The sequence below is a fragment of the Furipterus horrens genome, unplaced genomic scaffold, assembly GCF_987537825.1.
Source record: "Furipterus horrens unplaced genomic scaffold, mFurHor1.1.pri manual_scaffold_6, whole genome shotgun sequence".
Classification (NCBI taxonomy): domain Eukaryota; kingdom Metazoa; phylum Chordata; class Mammalia; order Chiroptera; family Furipteridae; genus Furipterus; species Furipterus horrens.
Genome location: NW_028327176.1, coordinates 16661746 through 16686126, shown reverse-complemented (window position 1 = coordinate 16686126; position 24381 = coordinate 16661746). Strand labels below are relative to the sequence as shown.

Here is a 24381-nt window from a genome sequence, read left to right as displayed (position 1 = left end):
GGAAGCCAGTCTGGCTAGAATGCGAAGACCCAGAGCACACTCCTGGCCAGGGAGGCTGGTGCAGGGCAGAGACGGGCAGGGCCCAGCTGCTGACTAGAGGCCCAGAGCGTCAGGAGCAAGCTCCCTGTCTCCAGTGGCCAGAGCTCCATTCCAGTTCTAATAGCAATTACGCTTAAGCCCAGCAGCCAGTAATGGATGCCCATGGAATCTAGTTTCCTTATGTCCTTGTCCCCAAAGAGGATTTTCCCTTCAAAATGAAATGAGGTAGTTACATTTCAACCTTTAGGAGTGAGGTTGAGTCACTAAAAATTCCTAGGAGCCTGGTTGAGAGTTATGCCCTGGACTGCAAGTCCCATGACACATGGGTTGGGGTGACCCCTAGTGGTAGTCCTGGAACAGCACACTCGTGGCCTCAGGGGGAGGCTATTTCAGGCACAATTGTCTGCATAACCTGTCCGCCCAGTGCAAAATGGAACCATGAGGCTCCTTGTTAAAAAAAGCATTAATATTTTCAAGATTATCAGGTTGGAGTGAGGATGGGGTGCCCCTGAATGTGGGCCCCTGTGCGCATCCCTACGTCCATGAAGCTGGCCCTGATTCCAGGCTCTGAGGGCATCACAGCTGGCAGTAACTTGATCTTGCCACTTTACAGATGGGAAAATTAAGGACCAGGGAGGCAAGGTGACTTGGCCAGGGTCACCTAGGACAGGCAGCTGGCTTGGCTCCTGATCCAGGGCTCTTTCCAGTCTACCCTCCTCCTGCTTCTTCTGGGCACTTACTCCTGCTCATTTCATTGGCAGGTGCTTTAAATAAAACCTGGCAGAGCTTAATGACAGCCTGGTGTGGGAACTGTCAGAGAGGTGGAGCAGGCTCTCAGGGGTCGGTGTCTTGTGTGAGAGAGGTATCGTGTATGGGAACCCACATTTTGGTCCAAGTCCGCTGTTGGGGGCTGGCATATGTACTCACTGACCTCACAGTGGGGGCTGTGGCTCCTGCTTCAGCAAAGGTGGCCCGCCACAGGCAGGCCCCACAACTCTTTTGATGGTTGGTTAGTTCCCATCACAAGGCCACATGGGGAATGCGGACTGACCCTTACCCAGGTGATCAGGCATATGTGAGGGATGGGGGCAGGGAAGGAGTGGGGCTGGGCCCCAGCAGCTCACTTCTTGGGTTTCCGTGGGGAGATGTCCAAAGGTGTCCCGGGGGCCGGCATGTCCATGGGGAACATGTCCACCCACAGCTCCAGGCGGCCCTGAGGAAGACGGGGCATGGCAGGTCTCCCCACAACTCCTCCATCGCTCTCCTCTCCCTCCCATCCTTTGTCCTGTCAGGACCCATTTTATCAGTTTTCATCCTTGGATGCCAGGAATTCCTATGACATCATCAATAGCCAATCACAGGTTCTATGGGAGACACCACAGGTCTCCACCTGAGCTGATATGGTTCTCACTCAAGGCAAAGACATGTGCCACTGGAGGTATTGTGAAGGGCCACGGTGGGGAGGTGCCACCAGGCTTTGGGAATGCAGCCAATAGCATGAGGATCTGTTTTATGGACCCAGGCAGGGACTCCCTGCTCCCAGATACCAAAGAACCTCAGGGGAGTCACCTGCTCGATGCCCGGCTTGTCAGGGTTGAGCAGTGGTCGAGTCTCCACGTGTTCTGGCACCAGGCGGCAGCCCACTCTCGGGATGTCCTCCCAGTGCCGCAGGGCACTCAGCGCCACGTGCTCGTCTGTGGGTCTCCTCTGACCTGTGGGGGCCAGCGTGTCAGCTGCACATCTGTACTCAGCAGACAAGGCCTGTGCTGGGCCATCACTAGACCACCCATTTTACTGTTGGGAAGACTGAGGCACAGTGGGAGAAGTGGCTTGCCCAAGTCCTCAGCTGTCCCACAGGGCCCAGGGAGGTCTGGTTCCTTGGGTTTCCTCTTCCTGGGGAACCTGACCAGAGAATCCTCAGGGGGTATGAAGTTGAGGGAGGGGCAGGGAAGAATCCACTTCCTGTCCCAGCGCTGTGAAGATGTTCAGCTGGAGTTCCCTGCACAGGTCCTCCTGATTCTCTGGGAAGGGCCATGCAGGTAAAGCAGTGCAGAGCTTGCAGGGCTTGGAGTCACGTGACCTTGGACAAGTCACTAAACTCTCTGGGCCTCAGTTTCCTCAGCTATACAATGGGGAGATCCTCCCTAGCCCACAGGGATGCTGAGAAGGAGCAAGGGGGCACCAGGCAGGCAAGCACTTCGTAGCAAGGGGAGGAGGGGCAGAGGCTGGGCAGACAGGACGGGACTCCGGGCTGATGTGCAGAGGGTCACTAGGCCCAGACTGAGGACACCCTGGACGAGGCCTCAAGGTCCCGTTAGAGGTAAGTTCAGTGCTCTCCTTGACCTCTGATACCCTTGTGGCTGCATCCAGCGTCCCATTACCGTTCTCATCCTCCATCTCAGAGGGCCCAGTGAAGACTCGGTTGGACACCTTCACTCTCCCAGGGGGCCCAAAGTGGGGGCCATCCACTTTGCCCTCCTTGCAGAGGCGGCTCAGGATCTGGCTGGGCTTCATGGGGTCCCGCCAGATATTGTAGCCATGTCTGTGGGAGGGGGGCACACAGGTGTGGTGCGGCTCAGGGTGGGGCTGGGCCATTCCCAGGTGCAGCTGGTTATGCCCTGTTCTCTTAAACTGTCTATTGCTCTATGTCAGCAAGTGGGCCCCATCCTAGGCTCCAGCCTCCCCTGAGGTGCTCGGGTTTCTGGAGGCTGATTCCCTCCTGCCCCGAGCTCTGGCCCCAGGTGCGCAGTGTTGCCAGGATGAGCATCCAGTCTCTGCTATGGTGTCCACTTTTCTCAGACCTCAAAGACTCCCATGAAGAAATGGATAACCAGAGAGGCTAAGGGACGTAACCAGGATCACATAGCCTGTCAGTGGCAGACTGGCCAGGTCCCCAATGGACTCTTCCTAGGGCACAGTGCCACCTCTCCTCCCAGCCCACTTTTCTCTTTTTGCCCTGCCTCCTTGTCCTGGAGCCTGCTGGTGGCTCTCTCCTTGTCCTGGCCTCTGAAGGCTGTGCCCAGAGCCTGCAGGGCTACAGGCCTGGCCTGGAACAGAAACTGTAAAATGTCTACCTTCCCAAACCGCACGCTCTGACTCTCATTTTTAGAGACAAGGTACAGCAGGTGGGCCCGCCCCGCCCCACGCACATGGAGTAGGTGCGGGCGATGCCACAGGTGGCGCGGTGCTTGCTGTAGAAGCGGTTCTCCAGGTCGATCTTGGTTTCCCCGATGAGGTCATCAGTGCCGACCAGGTCCCAGTCGTACACGGATACCGTCAGCATGGATTCCATGGGGAAGGATGCTTCGATATCAAAGGACCTGGCAGTGTGGAGGTTGAGAAAAATGGTTGAGGGTGAAGCAGGGTGAGAGGGAGGGGGTCTGGGCTGGAGAAGCTGGGGCGCAGGTGGGAGGCCACCGGGAGGCCTTACTTCCCAAAGACAGGGTTGAGCTGCTTGGAGATGTAGTTCTCCTTGTCCCGGATGTCAGTCTTGCCCAGTCGGATGGCGATGTAGGGGTCAGCTTTGCCGTTGATGTCTGCGGGGTGCAGGTCTGTGGCCTGAGATGGGGGAGGGGTGCTCCTGAGCAGGCTCCCCACACCCCCCTCCTCTGCTCCCTGATAGTCCCTTGAGGGTAGGAGCACTGGATCGGAGGCAGGACTCTTGCTGTGTGCCCCTCTCTGAGCCTCGGCTTCCTCTTCTCTAGAGGATGGGAACTAGACCTGATGACCTTCAGAAGCCTCCCAGTCAGGGGCTGTCTGTGGGCAAGAGGACTGGGCAACAGGGAGAGGGTGCGAGGGGCATCTCACCCGGACCACATAGACTCGGACCAGCACGTTGATGGGCTCATTGCTGGGGATGCCCTGGAACATTCCAAAGGTGGGGTCGTAGCCAGCTTCCCGGGTCACATCATCTGGGAGTGGCACTTTGTACATGCAGAGGGAGCCCTGGGGCAAGGCAAGTGTGTGTCAGGGCGCAGGTTTCTATCAGCACAGGTACGCATGGCATTCAGAACAGCCAACAGTCTGCACCTTGCTGTGGCAGGGCCATAACTCCTTGGTTGCTGAATTATGGGGAGGTCTAGGGCTTCTGAAAGGAGTGGTTGGGGCAGTGGCGGAGGTGAAAGGAGGCCACTTGGGTTGGCCCTCAGGACAGATGCTCTTCATCAATTAGCATGGAAGCACTTTCATATTTGACCAATCAGTACAGCTGACAGTTTCACGTGACTGTCAGCCCTGGGCTCAGGCTGGTGCGGGGGTGGGGGGCGTAGGGGCACCCGGGACTCAGGGTTCAGGGCCTGGGGCTTGGGGGCTAAGCCCTGTTCCTCTCCTGACCTTGAACCGGCCTACAATGCGCTCCTCCTCGGTGGAGCCGTCCTCGTCGTCCCCTGTCTTGCCCCGAAGCAGGTTGAAGGTGTGCAGCCAGTCCTCGAAGTTGTCAAACTCTGACTCCAGCTCCCTGGGGTACACCTGAGCCAGGCCAAGCCATTCAGGGGACATGGCCTGTCCACTGGCCTCCCTCTTGTCCCATCTGCCACCTCATGCCCCCAGGTGTGACCCCACACCCCTTGGCAGGGTGTGTACCAAACCCTTACCTTGAGCTCATCAATCTTGGGTTTCTTCTTCTCAGGGGCTTCAGACCCCTGGCCAGGGCTGCCGGGACTCTGGTTTCTCTTCTTCTTCTCCTCCTTTGCAGCCTTTGCCTTCTCCTTACCCTTCATCAGCCCCTTCAGGGCTGACCAGAGACAGAAAAGGAGGCCTCATCAGTCTGGGGCAGAGCGATGGAGCAGGATGGCTGGAGATCCAGCTCTGCTGCTAATTTGCTTTGCTAATTTCACTTGGCCAGTCTCTGTGCACTCAGCTGTAAAGTGCAGACAATACTCCTGGGCATGCACGCCCCACATGGGTGCAGGTGCCCAGGAAGGTCATGCTGGGAGTGTGTACAAAGACTGCTGTCATGCCCTTTGACAGAGCAGGGCATGGAAGCTGCTCACTTTCTTCTCTGGCCTCAGTCTGCTTGTAATGCTTTAGAAAAAGAGGTATCATGGTCAGATATGTTGGGGAAGTATTCTATATCTTCCTTCTAGAGACTTAAAATAACATTTGTATAGGAAAGTCACCAAGAAGTCCTACACCAGAAGACTTATTTTTTGCATTGAATCACACAACCCTTGCTTCCCTCTAGGATACCCATTAACATAGTTCCATGGAAAAGGACTGGAAAATGCTGGGTAAGATGAGCTATGAGATCCGTTCCAGCTCTTCTGTTCTGTGGCTCTAAATGTCTGTCCATCACTGTGGTTGTTGAGCTGGTCAGAGTGCAAAGCACTCTGGATATGGGCCTAAGCCTGCGTGCTGGTGCCCAGGGGTGCCTGACAATATCTGCCCTTGGCTGCTGCAGCTGTGTGGTCCATGGGAGGGAGAAAGAGAAGCAGCTGGTGTGGCAGGCAGGGGAGCCGGCCACCTGCGGGCAGGGCCGGGGCAGAGATCCAAGGCTCCAGGACTCACCCTCAGGGTTGTCCATGTCCTCCTTCTCGTCCAAGTCCATTCCTGAGGCATCTTGCTGTCGAAGTTGCTGCCAAAAGATGAGATGAGGAAGAGGGAAGGTGGGCTTCCTGGGGAGGGGCCTATTACCCCTGTGCCCCACCGTGGTCTCAGACCAGTCTTAAATGTGCTAGAAACAGAAAGTCTTCCCTACTGGGTTATAAACCATCATGTGTATTGCCTTAAGTGTCTTAACAATGTATATGATGTGTTAGGGCTCTATGATTCTTTAAATTATGCATCATTAAAAATATAATGTCTTTTAATGTTTTATTGTTATATTGCTATTAATTTTTTAAACGTGTTTTTTAAAAGATTTTTATGTATTTACCTTTTTTTTTTTTTTTTTTTTGGAGAGAGGGGAAGTCAGAGGGAGAGAGAAAGAGAGGGAGAGAAACATCAATATGCAAGAGATACATTGGTTGCCTCTTGCACACCCCCAACTGGGGACCTACCTGGTCTGCAACCCAGGAATGTGCCCCGACTGGGAATCAAACCAGTGACCTTTCAGTTCACAGACCGGTGCTCAATACACTGAGCCAGCCACACCAGCCAGGGGTTGTTACTACTTTTTAACATAGAAAAGTATAACTGAGTGAAGAAAATAATCTGCTTATTTTCTTCCCTCAGCACACCCCACCTACTAGAAGCTAAATCACTAGGTTTCAACCCTGGCACTGCCGCCACCTGGTGGCAGCCTGAGCAAATTACAGGAGTAGAGACAAGCAGGCAACAGGCAGCCTCTTGAAGCTCCAGCTGGGCCAGCCTGAATCCAGGAGCTGATGGTGGGAGAAGGTACTATTCAGTGTCCCCCAATTCTCTGCTTTCCTGTTCTTGAGGAGTTTTTCTTGGCACACAGCCAACCTAGCTAAAGATCACATTTCCCAGCCTCCCTCGTAGCCATGTGTGGCTATGGGACTAGGTTCTGGCCAATATGTGTGACTTCTGGGTTGGGCCCTTGAAGGAAAGGCATGTGATCTTCTTTTCTTTACCCATCCCTGTGTCATCTCTAACTATCCAGAGGACGCTAACAAGGTGGCAGTATCTTCGTCCTTGACACTGTCGAGTCACCATACCAGCTTTTTTCTGGTTTACACCGATCTAACCTGCTGCAGCAGCTTGGCCTGTGCTCTAACGTGGATGGTAAACATCACACACAGCCTGGGCCACAGAAAGGGTCTGGGGAGAGGGTGTGGCTGGATCAGCTCAGTTGAGGAAACTGAGGCACATGTCCCTCTCAGTCAGCCAATCAGGCAGGGAGTGAAAGCAGTGTGGAGAAGAGACCAATGAAGAAGAGGAGAAATGTGCTTCTGCAACTTGCTCTCTGGCTCAGCAGCCGGAACCCATGTGCACACCAACAGGAGAAGAACACGGCACGGCCACAGTGACCGAGATGTGTCACATAAAACAGAATGAAGGTGGGCAAGTCCTGGTGTGAAGTTGTTGTTCCTTTTTGGTCTAGATCATGTTTCTCCTCTTCCTCAAATGTCACCTCCTCTGTGAAGCCTTCTCTGACTTGGCAGGCACTGATTTGCTTTTGCCATCCTGCTGAACTGTATCTGTTTACATGTCCACCTTGCCCAGTAAACAGAGTGCTCCTCAGGGCAGGTGTGGCATCTTATCCTGTGGCTCCCATAGCACGTAGGATGGTGTCTGGCTTGTATACATTCAAAGGGTGTTAATGAAAGGAATGAACGAGGACAAGAGGAGAGCAAGAGAAGGTGGACTGGACCACCCTGCTGGGAAAGGCGCGTCCCAAGCCAGAAGGTCAAGGCTGTGAGACAGGGCTGTTCTAAGCTCATGTTAATGGACTGGAGGAGCTAGCCATGGTGGGGAGCAGCAAAGAGGGCCTGATGTGCAGCTGGGGGTCACCTCTCCCAGCCCAGTTCCGGCTCAGCCCCTAGCGCAGGCCCGAGGCCTCACCTCCTTCATGGTGTCAATGGAGGCAAAGTACTTGGACCACCAGTCCAGCATGCTCTCATCCGGCTCCTCCTCCTCTGGCTCGTCAGAACTTCCCTTCTTCTTCTTCTTCTTCTTCTCCTTCTCCTCGTCAGCCTGGAGGGTTGGTCTGGTCAAGAGTCCTGCATCCATGCCTGCACCCTGGCCATTGCCACGGTGCCGGACAGTCCGGGGGTCCCCCATCCCTTCTGACCATCTGCTCCTGGGAAGCCCTGGGCTCCATGGGGCTCTGAGGGGCCACCACTGTCAGAGGGGCAGGGCTCTGTCTCGTGGGGAAGGATGCCATAGCTGGAGAGGTCATGAGCCGCCAACATGAGCCCCTGGCCAAATCAGGATTGGCACGCAGGGGCCCACTGCCCCAAGAGGCGCTCTCCACCTGCCTCTGTGGGAGGTGTGCAGGCATGAGCATCCAGGGGCGGGGGTGGCTCTCTGTCTGTTGCTGTGCCCTTTGGCTTGACACCCTATGCCAATGTAGGGTCCTCTTTCCCCAGAGCCCTCCAGATGGTCCCCACACTCACCACATCCACCTTGATGACAGCGTCAGAAGTCTGCAAAGGGGAACCAAGGAGACGGGGACAGAATTAGTTCCCCAGAGCGTGGAGTGGAGGCAGCTGCTGAGCCAGGAAGCATGGAGGGACGCTTGCTGTGTGCTGTGAGTCCCTGGGCACTGAGGGTCACCTCCACACTCACAAGGGCACACTGCTGGTGAGCCTGCAAAGGGTCTGCTCTGCAGATGTTCTCAGACCTTAGAAGGCAGTGGCTCTCAACCCTGAGACTGCTGTGGACCCCCCAGATGGCTTCACTGGGAGGGTCAGCATTGGGAGGGGAGGCTGGCCACATGCAGGAGTTCAGTGATGTTGGCTAGATGGAGTCAACTTCAACTCCACTTTTCCTCTCTGACCAGGTCAAGCACCTTAAAAATGAGGTGGATACACACTCACACACAATTGCACAGCCGAAGAGGACCCCGGTGAAAACACCCCACCAGAGCCCAAGGCCTGTGGGACGATGGGGAAGCTAAGGTGTTGTCCTCTGTCTTGTATGATGATGGCCTGAAACTAGGGGGCTTCCCAGCAGCCCCCCAGGTGGAGCTGGCTGTTTATCTCAAATGGCGACTGCTCTTTCTGTGTCTCATGCACACATGCAGCATGCTCGTGCACGTGTGCACACACACACACAGTCTAGGATAGAGCTATTTGCACATGGAGTCAGACGCAGCCCTGGACACACTGAAAGAGGTGGCCTGGCTCAGAGGGAGTGTCACACGCAGCTGCAAGCTCCCAGCCAGCGCGGCACTGACCCCATGCGCCTTACCGCGTCCAGCTTCACCATGGTCTCCAGCTTCTTGACGGGTACCTCTGGCTCCATGTTCACCACGACCTCCCCTGTGGGGTGAGAGGAGGGGCCCCCATTGCACAGCACACGGCAGCCCCGGAGGAGTCTTACTGGACAGAGAGATGGACAGACAGGCAGACAGACAGGGAAGAGCAGCAGTGACAGTGAAGGTCAGGGGTGACCAGAAGGACCAGAGGCCTAAAGCTGATTCTCGAGCTTTCTGAGGGGAGGGGCGGATGGAGCAGTTGAGGAAAATATTACGGGCATAAGGAGAGGGAGAAGGAGAGGCAGAGGGAAGGGGGAGCTGCAGTTGAGAGAAATAGTGGAGGCTGGGCTGGGAAGGAGGCCAGGAGGGAGGCCGGGATGAAGGCTGGGTCTTCACCAGAACCAGCCGAGGAGGCCATCTGCCCGCAGGCCCTCTCAGGACATCTCCAGCTCTGGCTTTTCTGGCTCTAGAGTGAGGGGCAGCCCTGGGCAGCCTTGGTTCCCAGGATAGGACCTCCCCGCTGGCGTCCTCCTTACCCTGGGGATGCCCTGGAGGGCCAGACAGGTGGCCGCATGGACTGGACTGGGGGTGGGAGCCCCCTCCCACGGACTGAGTGGAGACAGCCTGGGCTGTGGGGTGTGGCCGTACCGGTGGTGTTCCAGTTGGAGGCCGAGTGGTCTGGGGGCCGGTAGATGAAGCGCCGAAGGGAGTTAACGGCATGGGAGCCCACCAGCGTGTAGCGGCCGAAGGCTCGGCAGTCCACCACGCGGATGTTCAAGGGCGGGTGCAGTAGCTCATTCTCCGGGAGGTCCTGGGTGTTGGCCAATGGAGCCTGAGCTCAGAGAAGGGAGCAGAGGCCCCTGGCCATGCCCAGCCACGCCAGCCACACCCAGCTCTGCCAGGCTACGCCCAGGCCTGTACCCACCACTTCAAACCACTTGACGAGGGTGCCGAAGTTGGGGTTCTTCTTGTAATTGTGGATCATGGATGACTGTACCCCCTTCCCCGCACACTCAATGTCCACCCTCGGCCGGTCCACCTGGGCCAGGTTCACCCGTTTCAGGTCCCGCAGGCCCCAGAACAGCACCTGGGTGGGGGCGGGGGGGAAAGGAGAGTCCCCTCAATCAAGGGAGCCAGCTGTGGGTGGGCAGGGCCACCTGAGAAGGAACTGGGCAGTGGAGTGGGCATTGAGTCTGGAGGGGCAGGGCCAGGGGAGCTGACAAGGGTGGGTGTTGAAGGGCAGACAGGACAGCTGGGAAAAGTCCCAGCACATGGCAGGGTGACTTGGTCTAGACTGGGCAGACTCCGGACTGGTGGGGGCCTAGGTCTGCTGCTGGCTCCAGGCGTGGCCTTGGACAAGTCACTTCCCCTCCTTGTCCCTCAGTCTCCTTGTCCGAAAAATGAGGTGGCCTGAGGATGCCGAGGGACCCCTTGAATTTGACGTCAGCAGTGTACTTTGCGCTTATGACCCTTAATGGAGTAAGAGCGTGAGGGGCATGGAGGAGAGCACACAGCAGGCCCCGTTCAAGGCCAGGACAGGAGGGGCGAGAGGGGCGAGCGCAGCCCTCACACACCTCGATTCGGTATTTGCTGAGCACGGGCCGGATGCCCATGGGCACGGGCATGATGGGACCTCGATCCATATCCACCGGGCCATCGATGGGTGGCAGGTCGGCCTTCCCTGCGGGCCCGATCTGGGGAGTTGGGGTCACAGGTCACACCCTGTAGAGCCTGGAGAGTGGGCTCTCCCTTCCCAGGAGTTAGTTGCCATGTGATAAGAAGAGACGGGGAAGACCCAACACCCCAGGCCCCCGAGAACCATGCTCCCAGCTGCAGTCAGACTGGCCTCTCTCTCAGCAGGTTGGAGGTGAGGGGCCCTACCTGCAGTAGCTCGAAGGCAGCCAGAAGGTCTCCGGCTGTGGAGTTCCCTCGGTAGATCTGGTAATACTCGAGCTGGGGTGGGAAGCGGGGCGGACAATACTCCTCATCAGCCATCTTCACCACGGGCTTGGCGAAGGTCCGGCCCATGAAGTCGAACTTACCCTAATGTGACGAACAACCAAGGTGGCCGCTTGGTGCTTGGGTTGACGGAGCATGGTTACACCTGGGGTTCTACTCTGTCCTTACCAGAACCCCAGGAGGTAAGGGGGCAGGTGCGATCACCCCATTTAGCCAATGGGGAAACCAAGTCTCACCAAAGTTTTGCTCAAGGCCATGCTGGCAGTGAATGGCAGATTCAGGACTAGAAGTAAGGCCCTCCTACCTCTAGTCTAGGGTCTCTCAGGGACCCCAGTAGCTAAGGAGTCTTGCCATTAGTGGCTCCCCAGCTCTGGAGGGATTCCCCACTACCTTTCACTCCCCTTACTCCAGAGCTCTCATGGAGAACTGGCAGGCTGTTACTGACTGGTAGGTGTGGGCAGGGGGCTGAGGGCTCCTTGGGATGGGGAAGGCTGTGGCCAGCAGGACTTGCTGACAAATGTCCTGGAGACTCTGGGCCTGAGCTTGGTCTGTCTGTGCCAGGAGGTGGGGACACCCTGACCCATCTTCCCCCTGAGACCGCAGAGTCCCAGTGTTGGGAAGGGGTCAGGCTGCAGTGACAGGGAAGGAGGAACTGGCTAGCAGCCCATGCTCCCAGGCTTCCGGCAAGCACCTTGGTTGAGGGGGTCTGGGGAGGTGGCCCTCAATGCACATGGGGCACAGTGAAGAAATGGGAGGTCCCTGGCCTCAGAATCCACCCATACCATGGAGTCCTGGTCATAGATTTCAACGACAATGATGGGGGGGTCATCCCGCAACTCCTGAGCTTCACCATAGAGTTCCAGGTTGTCGAACACCAGCATCTGGTCCCAGGTGGGGCACAGGGTCTCATTCAGCACCTGCAGTATGGGGCAGGGCAGTGTGTTGGGGGGGGGGGTAATAAGTGGTGGTGGATAGAAAGATATCTGAACAGAGGCCACCTCCAGTCCCTGCGGCTTCCAGGGGACTTGGGGGACAAGGGTGTCATGTTCTCTGATTCTTCTGGGAACCTTAAAATGGAGGCTAATGTGAAGTCTGCTCCTGCCCCTTTTGCCTATGTCTTCCCTGTGTTCAAGAGAGCTGCAACAAAGCCTTAACCCGTGTGGCCTGGCCATGCAGTTTATCTGCAAGGCTGCCCTCTAAAGATCTGGGGTGCTGACTGATCTGTTTCTCCAGGTCTCACAAGCTCATGGTCCCCAAATGCTCTCAAAGCCGGAGCCACTTCCTCCTCCCTGGACCCTCACCTCTGTGCACTGACTCTGGTTGATGAAGAAGACTCGGGCGAAAGGGTCCGAGAGGCCGCTACTGTCAGCAGCAAAGAGGCTGCGTGCCTGGTACATGTGGGCCCGGAGCTGGAACACCTGCTTCTCTGTGGAGAAGGGCAGGCTGAGGCTTGGGGACACCACCCCCCACCCAGCGCCCTCCCAGGGTGAGGGCTGGGATCTGGGGTCCCCACTCACTGGTGTAGACCAGGCTGATGGGTGGAAAGGAGTGCAGGCCCAGCCCCTGGGCCGCCTTGACCTCCTGGAAGCCGCAGGGCAGGCCACACAGGAAGTCCTTGCGCTGCTTGCTGAGGCCCAGCCACAGGTAGAGCTCCAGCTTGGCCTGCACCGTCCAGCCCATGGAGCCGAAGCCCCGCTTCCCGGGCAGCTGGGGGTGGGCATGGCGTCAGCATCCAGGGGCTGGGCAGGGTGGGACTGCGGTGTCCTCCCCACCTCCTATGCTCTCTCCAGCCCTTTCTTCTCTGAGCACCTGCTCTTGAGGGCTCCTCTCCATCAGCTCAGGCTGCCAGAGCCGGGGTGGGAGGCTGCTCCCTCCACAGGGGGACGGACCCTCAGAAGAAGCCAAATGCAGACCCAGGACCCCAGTCCCCTCACCCAACACCACCTTCAGTCTGGCTCCCCTCTGGCACCTTGAGGAAGAGTGTCTTGACCTTGGCACAGTCCTTGCCTAGCTCCTCCTCCACGATGGAGAAGAGCAGGTCCTTGGAGGGCACCCGCGCGTAGGCGATGCGTTTGTTGTTGCTCATCATCCACACAAAGACGTCGGGGATGCTGTGCTGGGGCTGTGGGAGGGGGGCCAGGGATGAGGGGCCCACTTCTTGACTGCGGCCCAGTGGGCCTCCCTGACCACCAGGGTCTTTGCTGCAGGCACCAGAGGAAAGACCCCAGAGGTTGGTCTTACTTCGCCTCCCACTGATGAGGCGGGAAGAGCATGCAGCAGGATGAGGGGCTTGCTCACTCCTGACCCCTAACATTGTCAGAGCAGGAGAGGCCTCAGAGGTGGTCCAGCCGAACCCCTTCCCAGGCAGTCCCTCCCTCTTCTGGTCACTCGGGTTTGGGCTGGGCACCCCTCTGCGCACACCGCACACCCGCAGGGGCACACCTCATCTGACAGGAAGCGCAGCTTCTGCAGGAAGTTCTGGCAGAGCCTCAGCTTGTCCCGCACTGTGTGTCGCTTCACCTGAGCCCGCATGGTCTTTGCCTGCAGCCCCATGCTCTCCTGCAAGGGCATGTGGGGCACGTGGGCCTCAGGTCATGGCCCATGATGGAGGGGGCTGGCCCTGAGGGCTGTGGCCTCAGACACACATCCCCCCACCTCAGTTTCCCCTTTTCACCTCCAGACCTTCCCTCCACCCACTGTGTGGTCTGATACTGAGGACCAGTGCACCTCACCAGCTCCCGCATGCACGATTTGAGGCGCTCCCTGTCCAGCCTGGTACGGGACAAGTGACCCTGGTCCTTGTCAGCGAGGGAGAGGAAACGGCTGGGGGTGAGGGGAGCAGGTCTTAGCAGAGCTCATCCACCAGCAGGAGGCCTGCAGACACCTCCTTTTCTTCACAGTCCCCCAACTCCAGCCCCCACCCGCTGCCCCTCCCCCTCACTGGCAGCCACTGCTAAGCTCCTCCAGGACGCCCCGCAGCCGGCGCTCGGGGTAGGACTTCTCGGTTTTGATCATCTCCTGCACATCGTTCAGGCCTTCTTCCTGAGAACCAGGAGGAGGGGGGTGGACGCTGATCACAGATCCTTCCCCCAGCCTCCCCACATGTCTCCCCCATTCATCAGGAGAAATAAGGGGCTAGTGACCTGGGGCCTCTCACTAGTGCCACCCTCCAGTGTCCCACCATCATCAGGAAACCACCAATTTCCCAGGTTCTGTTTTCAAAGCCTGGAAGCCTGAAAGAAGCCACTTTTGGGCTCTGAATCTGTGGCCTTGGTGAACTTTCAGCAGTGGGCAGAACTCAGGGCTAGATGGGGGAGGTGCAGGCTGGAGACAGAGGGGTTGCCTAGCTGCCTTCAGGGAACCCCCAAGACTGGCTGGGCCAGGAGTGCTAGGCTCCATCCAGCTAGCCCTCAGTCCCTTGGCCCACTTCTGGGACCTGCTGGGGCTACTCCAGCAGTGCCCCCTTCCCCACCCCCTACCCCTGCACAGCAAGCCTCTGGGCAAACAGGCCTTGTGTGGTGGGGAGGGGATGCATCCTCCCCACCTTCCCCATCCCCTCCCACCAAGGCCTGGGGCTGACCAGCTTGTCTGCAATGTGGTCCATGATGTTGGCATTGTAGAGGCGGCGGCGCTGGTCTGGCCACCAGCTTTTGATGTAGATGCAGGGCTTGTTCTCCAGGTAGGGCAGATGGAAGTAGTTCCTGGGATGGGAGGAGGGGGGCGGTTGAGGACAGGGATCCAGGGAGGTGGGAGGGCCAGGCCTTAAGCGGATGGCAGGCCCCCCTCCCCAGGCCCTCTGTGCCGCCTGGCTCACCTGTCGGTGATCTGAGGCCTCGTAGGTGGGGTGGAGGAGATGGAGACCAGGTCCGCACCCTCCTCCGTCTCATCATCACTGGAGTTTTGGATCAGATCTACTTCCTCCTCATCCCCAGGCTCCTTCAGAGGTCGAGGCCGCTGGGGTCGGGACAGGCCATCGACCTCGTTCCCGTAGTTGCCTGGAAGCGGGGGTGGGGAACACGTGAGGGCCTAGAATCCTTCCCCAGCAGGCCTCGCCCGCCCTCCAATCCAGGTGTTGCCTTGGGCTTGTGGGAGGGGAGAAGGAAAGTCAGGGAATGGGGAAGGTGCCGGGAGTTAGCTCAGATGTGACAGAATGCTCACCAGAGAACGGCCCCCACATCCTCCATGCCTGCAAAGACCTTGCGAAGGGCTCTGATGACACCTGAGCCCAAGGTCCAGCCCAGGACATGGCCCACCTTCCCGCTCTCTCCTCTCCAGCCCAACTAGGGCCTCTTTCCCTTTTGCAGGGACAACTTATTTCCCCGCTCGTTGCAAACAGAGCCTAGTGCTATGGGTGGAATTCAGGTCCACGGCAGGCATGTGTACACTGTGGGCTTGCCCTGTGCACAGTGCGCACGCTTGAAGACACGCAGAGGAAGGTGGTCAGTTCCCACCCCCACCGCCCACCCCAGGGCTGTGGTGCAGGGCTCAGCAGTGACTGCCCAGAAGCCCTGAGTCCCGAAGGCCCCTCTGTGAGCCCAGCACTCACCTATGGTGACCTCAAAGGTGACTGGCTTGTCTCCGTTTTTCCGGTCTATCATTGAGGCTTCCAGGAAAGCTCCAAATAGAAAGAATTCTTCCATTCTCCCTGTGCAGCTCTGTGGGGACAGTGGTTGAAGCCATCCCTAAACCTTTGCAGGAATACTGGGACTGGGGCCAGGCCTCCTCCTACAGGCCCTTTGGGTTGATGGTGGGGACATCCCACCCAGCTATGGATCTGGGCAGCTTAGACCCTGAAGGACTGATGGCCCAATTCCTTTTGCCCAGGCAGAGCCCAGGCCCAGGCTGCCATGGTGGGAAGGGAGCTAAGCTGGGGGCCCCGGAGGACAGCTCACCTCTGAGACAGGCGTGGCCTGCTCCACCTGCACCTCCGTGGAGCTGGTGAGCTCAGGGTTGGAGGTGTCCAGGATCTCCACAGCCAGGCCCAGCATGAGGCGGGCACGGAAGGACACGCCCTCACCCAGGCCCTCATTCAGGTCCTGGTGCTCGTCCAGCAGTGTGTAGTTGCGTGTGGAGCCGTACATGTTCACCCAGGCTGGGCCCAGCGTGGGCAGGAAGCCTGTGAGCCAGCGGAGAGAGAGGAGGGGCCTGTGTCACACCCCAGGGCCCACGTGGGTGAGAGGAACCTCTTGTGGGAACTCCCAGCCTGCACCTCCTGATTGCTGAGCTGAAGACCCCATGCCTTGCTCTGGGAAACATTTGAGGCAGGAGAAGGCCTGCGGGGCAGCACATGGCTTACAAGAGGCTGCAGGGAGACCTCGTGTCTGCTGTGCGTGGGCAGGTGTGGGCGCTTGCTTAGGGCATGCTCCCCGCCCCCATGTGCCTGGCACAGCGGCTGCCTACAATTTGTTTGAAAGGCAGGTGCCAGCTTCTCCCACATGCCTCAGCATGGCTTTTGGACCCTCTGCCATCATGTGTAGATATACATGCGGCCCACCTTGCTTATGCCGACCCCTCCCCTCTTCTCTGAATATTCTCCCTCTGCTTTGGCCTGTTCAACACTCTTCCTCCATGAAGCCCTCCCAATTCCTAGTCCTAACTAACTTCTCTCATCTTTGGGATTCACTGTGTCTCATGTGTTGCATGGATCCAATTCGACCTTATGTATTTTGTTGGTTTGGTTTTTTCACCTGATTAAAAAAAATTATAACATTAAAAAAATCAGGGTATACTTTAGGTAACATAAAATTTACCGTTTTTTATTTTATTTTAAAATTAATTAATTAATTTGTTTATTTATTTATTTATTTTTAGAGAGAGGTGGAAGGAGAAAGAGAGGGAGAGAAACATCACTTTGTGGTTGCCTCTCACTTGCGCCACCAACTGGGGACCTGACGTGTAACCTAGTCATGTGCCCTGACTGGGAATTGAACCAGTGACCCTTGGTTCACTGGCCGATGCTCAATCCACTAAGCCACAGCAGCCAGGTCTAAAATTTACCATTTTAAGTGTGCATTTTAGTGGTTTTAGTATATTTACTATGTTGTGAAACCATCACCTAATTCCAGAACATTTCCATCCCACTAAAAGAGAAACTTTATACCTATTAGCAGTTAGTTCCAATTTCCCCTCCCCCACTTCCCAGCAACCATGAATTTACTTTCTGTCTCTAGGGATTCACCTATTTTGCACATCTTATATAAATGGAATCACACGCTGTGGGGTCTTTAGTGCCTTCTGCCCTAGGTTTTAAGCATTTGGTATCACGTCCACCTCCCTCATCTTTAGTGAGTGCTATGAGGATGGAAATGAATTCTTTTGCTCTGTATCCCTGGTACCCAGCAGACTGCCTGGGTCCCAGGAGGAGTCCGTTCCCATAACAATTCTATAGAGAGATACTATGGCAGCAGTATACACATATATGTGATATATATGTATATACACACATATAATTATTATTTTCATCCTACAGAGGGGAAATTAGGTGCCAAGGTCACACTGCTACTCATTGTCAGAGTTGGGGCTCCAGTCCAGCTCTGGGCGGACCTGAGCCATGACTTTTCACCCCTCCCTTGCAGTGGGAGCTTCTGGCACAGCACCCCCATGTCCAGCGCCCTTCAGGCTGAGGCGCAAAGTGGTGGTGGAGTGAGGGGGGTCTTGTTCCTTTACTCCTTCTTTTTACCGCCCCCACCTCGACCCCGCACTTGGTCTCCTACTGCTGACCTTTGTCTCCATCGTTGGAAATCTTGCGCAGGTCAATGAAGTGGGTGCCGATGGCCACGTCGTTGACCTTGTCTGAGTCCCGGATCTGCACCTTCATGCGTTTGCAGAGTGGGGGGAACAGGTCTGTAAAGACGACCTGCTCGTTCCACAGTGGCTCGTAGCTGCTTTTCTGCACTGAAGTCTTGCCCTGGTGGGAGGAAGTGAGTGTTAGGGTTTGTGTGTAAGTGTGTGAATGTGTTTATGCATGCACATACATGTGCGTGGTGTGTGTATGCATGTTTGCATGTACATGTGCATGTGTATAGTGTGGATGTGTGCATGTGTGTATGGATGTGATATGTGTACTTATCGCCTCCACTGTTCCCCACCCCAGCCTCTCAGGCTCTCCGTCCACTCCATGCTCCCCCTCAGCTCTTGGGCTCTAGGACCCAGAGGATTCCCTCAGGCCTGTGCACGCTAAGACAGCCCCTGGCCTGCCAGCCCCTCTCAGTTGGAGCTTCCTCATCTCTCACTCTCCTCCCTTTACAGGTGAACACATCATGGCAAAGGCCTGAGTATGCCTCACGTCTGCTGCTGGGCCCCCACACCGACCTGATGACTGTCACCCCAAGTCCCAGTCCCTGCACCCCAGTACCTTCTGGCCAGCAAAGAAGACTTGCACGTAGGGGTCCACCAGGTCCTTGTTCTCCCCAATGAAAGCCTTCTTCACGTTGGCCATGAGGCTTGTGTTCATGCGGGGCAGCCCCTCTGCGCGGTAGATCTTCACGTAGAACCGGGCCCACTGGCGTTCGGGGGGCACGCCCTCAGGGAGCAGCAGGTTCCTGCATCACATGCAGCTAGGGCACCGGCCCGGACACCCCTACTCCTGCCCTAACCTCTACGTACTCCTGGGGCCCGGGACAATCTCCATGAACCCCGCTCTGCCTCAGTCCTTTCTTTCCTGTGAGAAGGGGTCTGTGGATGCTGAGGCCAGCCCAGGCTGCCCCAGCCCTGGTCGAAGACCTTCTGGAAGAGCTGGGCTGTCTGGGGATGGGTGAGAACAAGGGTAAGGGGGACAGAAGTTACGATCTCTGGGCTCAGTCTGCCCCAGGGGCTTGCTCTGGGAAAGGAAGGGCTGCGTCTGGCCTCGGGGGCTGGGGGAAGACGGAGGTCTCACCCTTCAATGTCATCCTCTTCTGTCTCATTGGCCTTGTGAGGTGTCTTGATGTTGTCTCCCTTGCCCACCACTGCCACGTCACACTTCACATAACCCTTCAGCCCAGCGGAGATGTCGTCAGGGTCAGACAGGATGGCCCACTTGTGGTGGAACTGATGCTCTGCAGTGGTGAGGAGCGGGGACTGGATCTGCAGCCCCCACCCCAGGGCTACCACAGCCTCAGGGCAGGTCACAGAGCTACAGAGCTGAGGGCCTTCTTGGTCTCTAGAGGTCAGGCCATCAGTGTCCCCCCCAGACCAGGGGCCACTGCTCTGCCTGACTCTGGGCTGGACCAGGGGCCAGGGAGTCAGAGGTCCCTGAGCAGGGAAAGCTGGGGCAAGGTCTTATATCCAGGTGTGTGGTGTGACTTTGCTTCTAAATGGTTTCTCTGTTGGCACACACCTGCGACCAGACAGAGCCGTCAGAGAGGGTCCCCTCTCTCACTGTGGGGCTCCCCAGTGCTTGTGGTAAAGACCACAGACCTGAGAGAGCTCTCCCAGCTCACTCGGCTCATCCCACCCCATCCCCGTGCTCCAGGAAGGGGTAAGCCATGCAAAGTTGCTTACCTCTCCCTCAATAATCCACTTGCTATTCCATACCTTCATGCTGGTCTTTGAGCTTGGAATGCCCTCATCTGTACTCTCCCTCTGCCCGTACCCTCCTCCCCCATGTTCAAACTTCTATTCCTTTTGCTTAAGTGTCTCCTCTTCCATGCAGCCTTCCCTGACTTCCTCAGAATTGCTGAGCCTGGCCCTTTTGGTATACTCGGTGTTCCACATGCACACCTCCTATCTCACTGCCACTGTGATTAACTGTTTATTGTCTGACTCCAATTTCAAACTGAAAGCTGCCTAAAGACAGGGTAGTGTCACTCCAGTGTGGAGGAAAGGACAATGTTAGGGGAAGAGGCCATTTTAGGATGAGTCTGTACTTAAGGCTTGCTTTAAAGCTGTTTGCAAGCAGAGGGAAGCCCTGGACTTGGTTTTGTGTAGACACTGAAGTCTCCAGGGCCTCTGAACTCCCCCTGATTCCCCCCCCCCCCGCTTTCCTTCACCTTCCACCATAGCTCAGACAGACCCTGACAAGGATCCGTTCCCAGGGGGCTCCGTGAAGTGTGACAGGGCTGTCCGCAGAAATCAGCCTGTGTGGCAATAGGCCAGCCCAACTGTGTCTCAGGAGAGAAAATGCCACAGTGGAGTCTGAAGAGAGAGACCAGGATGGTGAGATGGAGGGAGCTGTGGGTGAGGTACTGCTGGAGGTCATCAGCTGAACTGGCACAGCTCAGGAGGAGAGACGGTGTCCCAGGCTGCCCCCAGCTGCAGGATCTTGTCGGAGAAGACGTTTGTGGGATGGGTACATGAACAGATAGCTAGATGGCTGGATGCGGAGATGCTGAGAGAATAAGCTAAGGTAGATGAACAGATAGATGGATAGGTGGTGAATGGACAAATGATAGAAGGATGGGTTACTATACGGACAGGTGGGTGGATGGATATGTGGATGGACATGTGTATTTGTGGATGGGTGAGTGGATGAGTGGATATGTGGGTAGATGGATAGATAGATGCATGGTTAGATGAACTGGAGAAATTTGCCAAGAAAAGAATAAGACTCAGGAGGGACATGAAATTTGACTTCAAATTTAAAGGCCATTTGAAGAGGGAATGGATTTATTCTTTCTGTCCCTCTAAGGCAAACTTGTGAACATGGGTGAAGATCACAGAGTGACAGATTTTGGGTTGATGCAAACAAATGGAGAGGTCTGAAGTAGCAGATGGTGAGTGCTCCATTTCAAGGCGGTCTAAGCAGAGATGAGTTGACCAACCACGGATGCTATCTGAGTGTTCCTATGCTTGTAAGCACTGGACTGATGACCTCTGAGGCTGTTCTAGTCACAACACTGTGATCTCAGTGACACTGTCAAATGGCCAGAGGTGCGGGGCAACATGTGGCCTGAAACATCATTTCCCTGCCTTGGGTCTGGCTCTGCCACCTGCCAGGGAAGGTTGGTTGAGCTGGGGATTTGCTGGCAAGAGGGTGGGTGGAGCCCTGTACGGCCCCTCCTGGTTGCTGGAAGAGAGTTGCAATAAATGAGTGTTTTCCTGCTGTTGCATCTGTTGCGGCTAATGTGGTTCTGCCAGGGTGAGAACAGACTCTGGTCCCCCAGCAATCCTGTCTGGTTCCATGAGACACTGACATCACCCCTGCCCCCCAGCAGCACTCATGAGCCCTATGGCTCTGGCAGCATGCTGTTTAACAAATGCCCTGAATAGGTCAGGAACCAGGACTCATCAAGAAGTTCAGGCCAAACTGGAGATCATTGACATGAAGACATCAGTGGCCCAAGGCAGGGGCTGTGTGACTTCAGGCTCCCGTAAAGGGTACCAGGCTCAGGGACAGATTCAGCAGGAGCAGCTAATTTGGGGTGGGTTACCCTAGTGGAGAAACCAGGCTTCTGGCCCAAACAGACCTGGGTTCCCATTGCATTTCTACTATTGACTTGCTGTGCGGCCCTGGGCCAGCTATGTCAACTTCTGAGCCTCAGTTTCCTGATTGTGAAATGGGAGTGAGGATGCCTGCATGGGATTGGGAGGATTAGACCTGCTAGGACAGCATGCTGTGCCAAGGGCCTGGCACTTAGTAGGTGTGCCCTGAGTGGCAGTGGTTTACTCACCAGAACTCTACTGCCTAGAAGCCCAGAGGCTCCTCCCAACCTACGCCCCACAGCTGTGCATGCTCCTAGGGAAGCCCCGGAGCTGCAGACTGACCCTCCTCCCTGCTCCCTGCGGCACTGAGGGGCCTGAGGCCACCTTCTCCTGAGGAGGACAGCATGTGCGGGGCAGTGGAGAGGCACTGGCCTGGCAGCCGGGAGCTCCAGCTTCTACTCCCAGGCTCTGAGCAAGTCTCTCCATCACCCTGGGCCTCAGTGTCTCCATCATCACAGAGAGATTGGACTAGGTGTTTTTAAGCTCTCTTGCAGCTGGAGTGTTCTATGATTTTGTGATTTTTATGTGTATAATCTTGGGTTTTGGACTCAGACTCCCCCGAGTCACAGCTATATATAATGTGCACCAGCCAAGTGCCTATTAGGTTGAACCATAAAAAAATCACCCATTTGTTCAACCTAATAGGTTAGTGGTACCTTTAAACCACTTAACTTCTCTTGGCTTTATTTATCTCATCTGTAAAATGGGAAGGACTGCTGATGCCTACCTCACTGTTTTGTGAGGGTCAAATGCAACACTCTGGGTGACATTGTGTTGCCACTGTCAAAAAGCCAAATGGGGACATTACTGCACCTTGAGTGGCGGGTTCACTTCAGAGACAGGGATGGAGCCCAACGCCAGGTTGTATGCCAATGGTTCCTGAGCTGGCCAGGTGGTGGTTTTGGGGACAGAGGAGGCTCTGAAGTCACAGCCTGATTTCACCCCAGACCAACCGGGTGACTTGGGAACCCTGGCACTTCTTAGAGCCCCAGGCCCCTCAACTGTAAAAGGGGTGATGCCACAGATCCCAGCAGAGGGTCAGCCCGTGGCTCTGGGGCTTCCCAGGATGCCAGCAGACTGGCGCGGTGGTCATCACTTTTGTGGAAGGCCGAGTAGCCCATCACCGCACTCCTGACGGCTGTGTGTACTCACGGCCCCACCAGGCTGGGCTCAGGGACCGCTGGGTGGGGAGGACCGCGTGCACCGTGCTCTGCAAGCTGTATGCACCGCGCTCCGAAAGCCGTGTGCCGATGCTGACCGCGCCGCACAGCTACTCACCAGGCTGGGAGTACACCGTTCCCACGTCCATTTTGAAGGACCCCACCAGGGTGCCGCTGCGCAGCAGGTTCTTGGAGTGAATCACCTTCCGGGCAGAAGCACCAGCCACCAGTCAGGCCGGGCAGGGCTGAGGCTCCCATGGGGCAGGGGCGGGGCCCACAGATGGCGGCACCACCTCCGTTTTTGTTGGGGCCAAGCCTCTCCGTGAAGCCGGAGAGTGTTTGGCAGGACAAGGGCGGCTCGCTAAGGCTCGGTGTCAGCCTGCCTTGCCCTCGCCGGTTTTTGCAGGCTGCCAGGTGCAGGTGAGTAGGTCGTATACTGTACAAAGCTAAAGGGTCGAGAGAGGCGCAAAGCCACCCGGTGCCCCGCTTGCCCAGCTCTGTCTGGGCGCAAGGGTGCCTTTTTATGGTTGGTTTGCCCAGAGGGGGCGCCCTTTCCAAGCTTGCACAGAGGTGCAGTGTGAGCTAATGGCCCTGCCTGCCAGGAGCTGCTCCCCACTCACCGAGATCTTGATGATCTTGTCGAACATGACGTCAGGAGAGACGTGGAAGTCGAAGACGAAGTACTGGAGGGGAGAAGGACCCAGGCCTGCTGTCACCTGGCGGGCAGCAGCTAACAGCAGGGGCAGTGCTGGGCCCCTCCCTCCTGCCAGTGCCTGTCTGCACCCCGGCCATGTCCCCTGAATCCCGGAGTTCAGATGAGCAGCAGTGGCAACCACTGGTCCTCCCTGACCCCGGCACAGGTGGGAGGTGGGTCCCCCAAAAGAAGGGCAAGGCTCCAGTCCCCAGGCAAGGCCAGTGCCAACTAGTGTGGGGAGGGGAAGAAAGATGGAGCAGTCAATGGAACAGCCCTGGGCTGAGGGGCTGGGGGACCTGGGTTCTAGTCCCGGTTTTGCCCCTTTCTAGTTGTGTGGACTTGAGCAACACGTTTTCTGGACCTCAGTGTACTGAGCTGTAAAATGACACCTCCTCAGTGTCTTGCTGTGACTGGAAGATACAGTGTGGTTATATGAGCTACATAGACCTTTGCCATTAAACCACAATGCTCCACTCCTAGATGTGGCCTAATTTCAGAGATCTTAAATAATAAAATAAGGTGAGCTTTAGAACTGATGAACTCTGGCAAATGAAGGCTCTGAATGTCAAATGTTGTGGGCGTGAATTGTCCTCTGAGTTGGGAGCTGCCCCTCCCAGGTGCAGTGCCCACCTGTTTCTCCTGGCTTCAGGGGTGCAGGTGCTGGGAATGAGGGTGTGGGACAGTGACCAGAGGCACCCCTGCTTTGGTGAACTTGTGGGCAGGGAGAAGGAAAAGATGTTGCCAATGTATTTAGGAAAAATGTCAGGAGAATCTGCTCCTGGCTGCATTTTTACTCTTGAAGCAATCACTTTCTTTTCTGAGCCTCAGTTTACCCCTCTGTGATTTGGAGAGAAATATCGAGGGCCACCATGCTGAACCACTCCAGGGGCATCATTCAGGGGGGCCGGGAGCCAAGGGTGTGTTTGTGAACTCTCAGTGAGACAACCTCTGTCAAACAGGTGTGCACGTGGTCAGAGCACAATAAACAGCAACTGCCACATGTGGCAGCAATGTGTCCAGGTGGTGCTGACCATGAGGGACAAAAGCTCTGCAGAGACGAGTAGAGATCCAGACACGCAGAGGGCAACGGACACCCTGGGGCCAGGGGAGATGCCCAAGGAGCATGTAGAAGGGAAGCAGGCCCAGGGCAGGGCCCCAAGAAGCACAGCATTTCAGTAGTGGGCAGAGTGAGCGGCCAGGAAAGGTGGGGGAAGAGGAGCTGGAGAGGCAGGGAAAGCAGGAGAGGGCCCCAGAGGTCCCCAGGGGAAGGACCAGCAAGTGGATGAAACGATCTGGGCAGTCAAGGT

General features: G+C 56.5%; 1 protein-coding gene across 2 annotated transcripts in view; it reads right to left on the bottom strand.

Annotated features, from left to right (window-relative positions):
* OTOF (otoferlin) overlaps positions 1-24381 on the bottom strand; it is a 90364-nt gene that overhangs the window by 4009 nt on the left and 61974 nt on the right. Inside the window, exons 11-42 of one of the 2 annotated variants that reach the window (XM_090281058.1) lie at positions 23001-23063; positions 22499-22583; positions 18696-18855; positions 18174-18360; positions 17540-17726; positions 15712-15935; positions 15366-15474; positions 14634-14814; positions 14400-14520; positions 13761-13861; positions 13552-13642; positions 13262-13378; positions 12789-12941; positions 12337-12526; positions 12121-12245; positions 11602-11736; positions 10742-10903; positions 10435-10554; positions 9786-9947; positions 9509-9671; positions 8854-8924; positions 8058-8087; positions 7504-7635; positions 5545-5611; positions 4632-4771; positions 4372-4506; positions 3847-3984; positions 3470-3597; positions 3189-3359; positions 2421-2581; positions 1609-1751; positions 1164-1252 (exon numbers count right to left, since the gene is read on the bottom strand). In XM_090281058.1, coding sequence (XP_090137184.1) covers positions 1164-1252; positions 1609-1751; positions 2421-2581; positions 3189-3359; positions 3470-3597; positions 3847-3984; positions 4372-4506; positions 4632-4771; positions 5545-5611; positions 7504-7635; positions 8058-8087; positions 8854-8924; positions 9509-9671; positions 9786-9947; positions 10435-10554; positions 10742-10903; positions 11602-11736; positions 12121-12245; positions 12337-12526; positions 12789-12941; positions 13262-13378; positions 13552-13642; positions 13761-13861; positions 14400-14520; positions 14634-14814; positions 15366-15474; positions 15712-15935; positions 17540-17726; positions 18174-18360; positions 18696-18855; positions 22499-22583; positions 23001-23063 — 4241 coding nt within the window. Of the gene's footprint in view, positions 1-1163; positions 1253-1608; positions 1752-2420; positions 2582-3188; positions 3360-3469; positions 3598-3846; positions 3985-4371; positions 4507-4631; positions 4772-5544; positions 5612-7503; positions 7636-8057; positions 8088-8853; positions 8985-9508; positions 9672-9785; positions 9948-10434; positions 10555-10741; positions 10904-11601; positions 11737-12120; positions 12246-12336; positions 12527-12788; positions 12942-13261; positions 13379-13551; positions 13643-13760; positions 13862-14399; positions 14521-14633; positions 14815-15365; positions 15475-15711; positions 15936-17539; positions 17727-18173; positions 18361-18695; positions 18856-22498; positions 22584-23000; positions 23064-24381 lie in introns of both variants that reach the window. The other variant, XM_090281057.1, reaches the window with a different exon arrangement.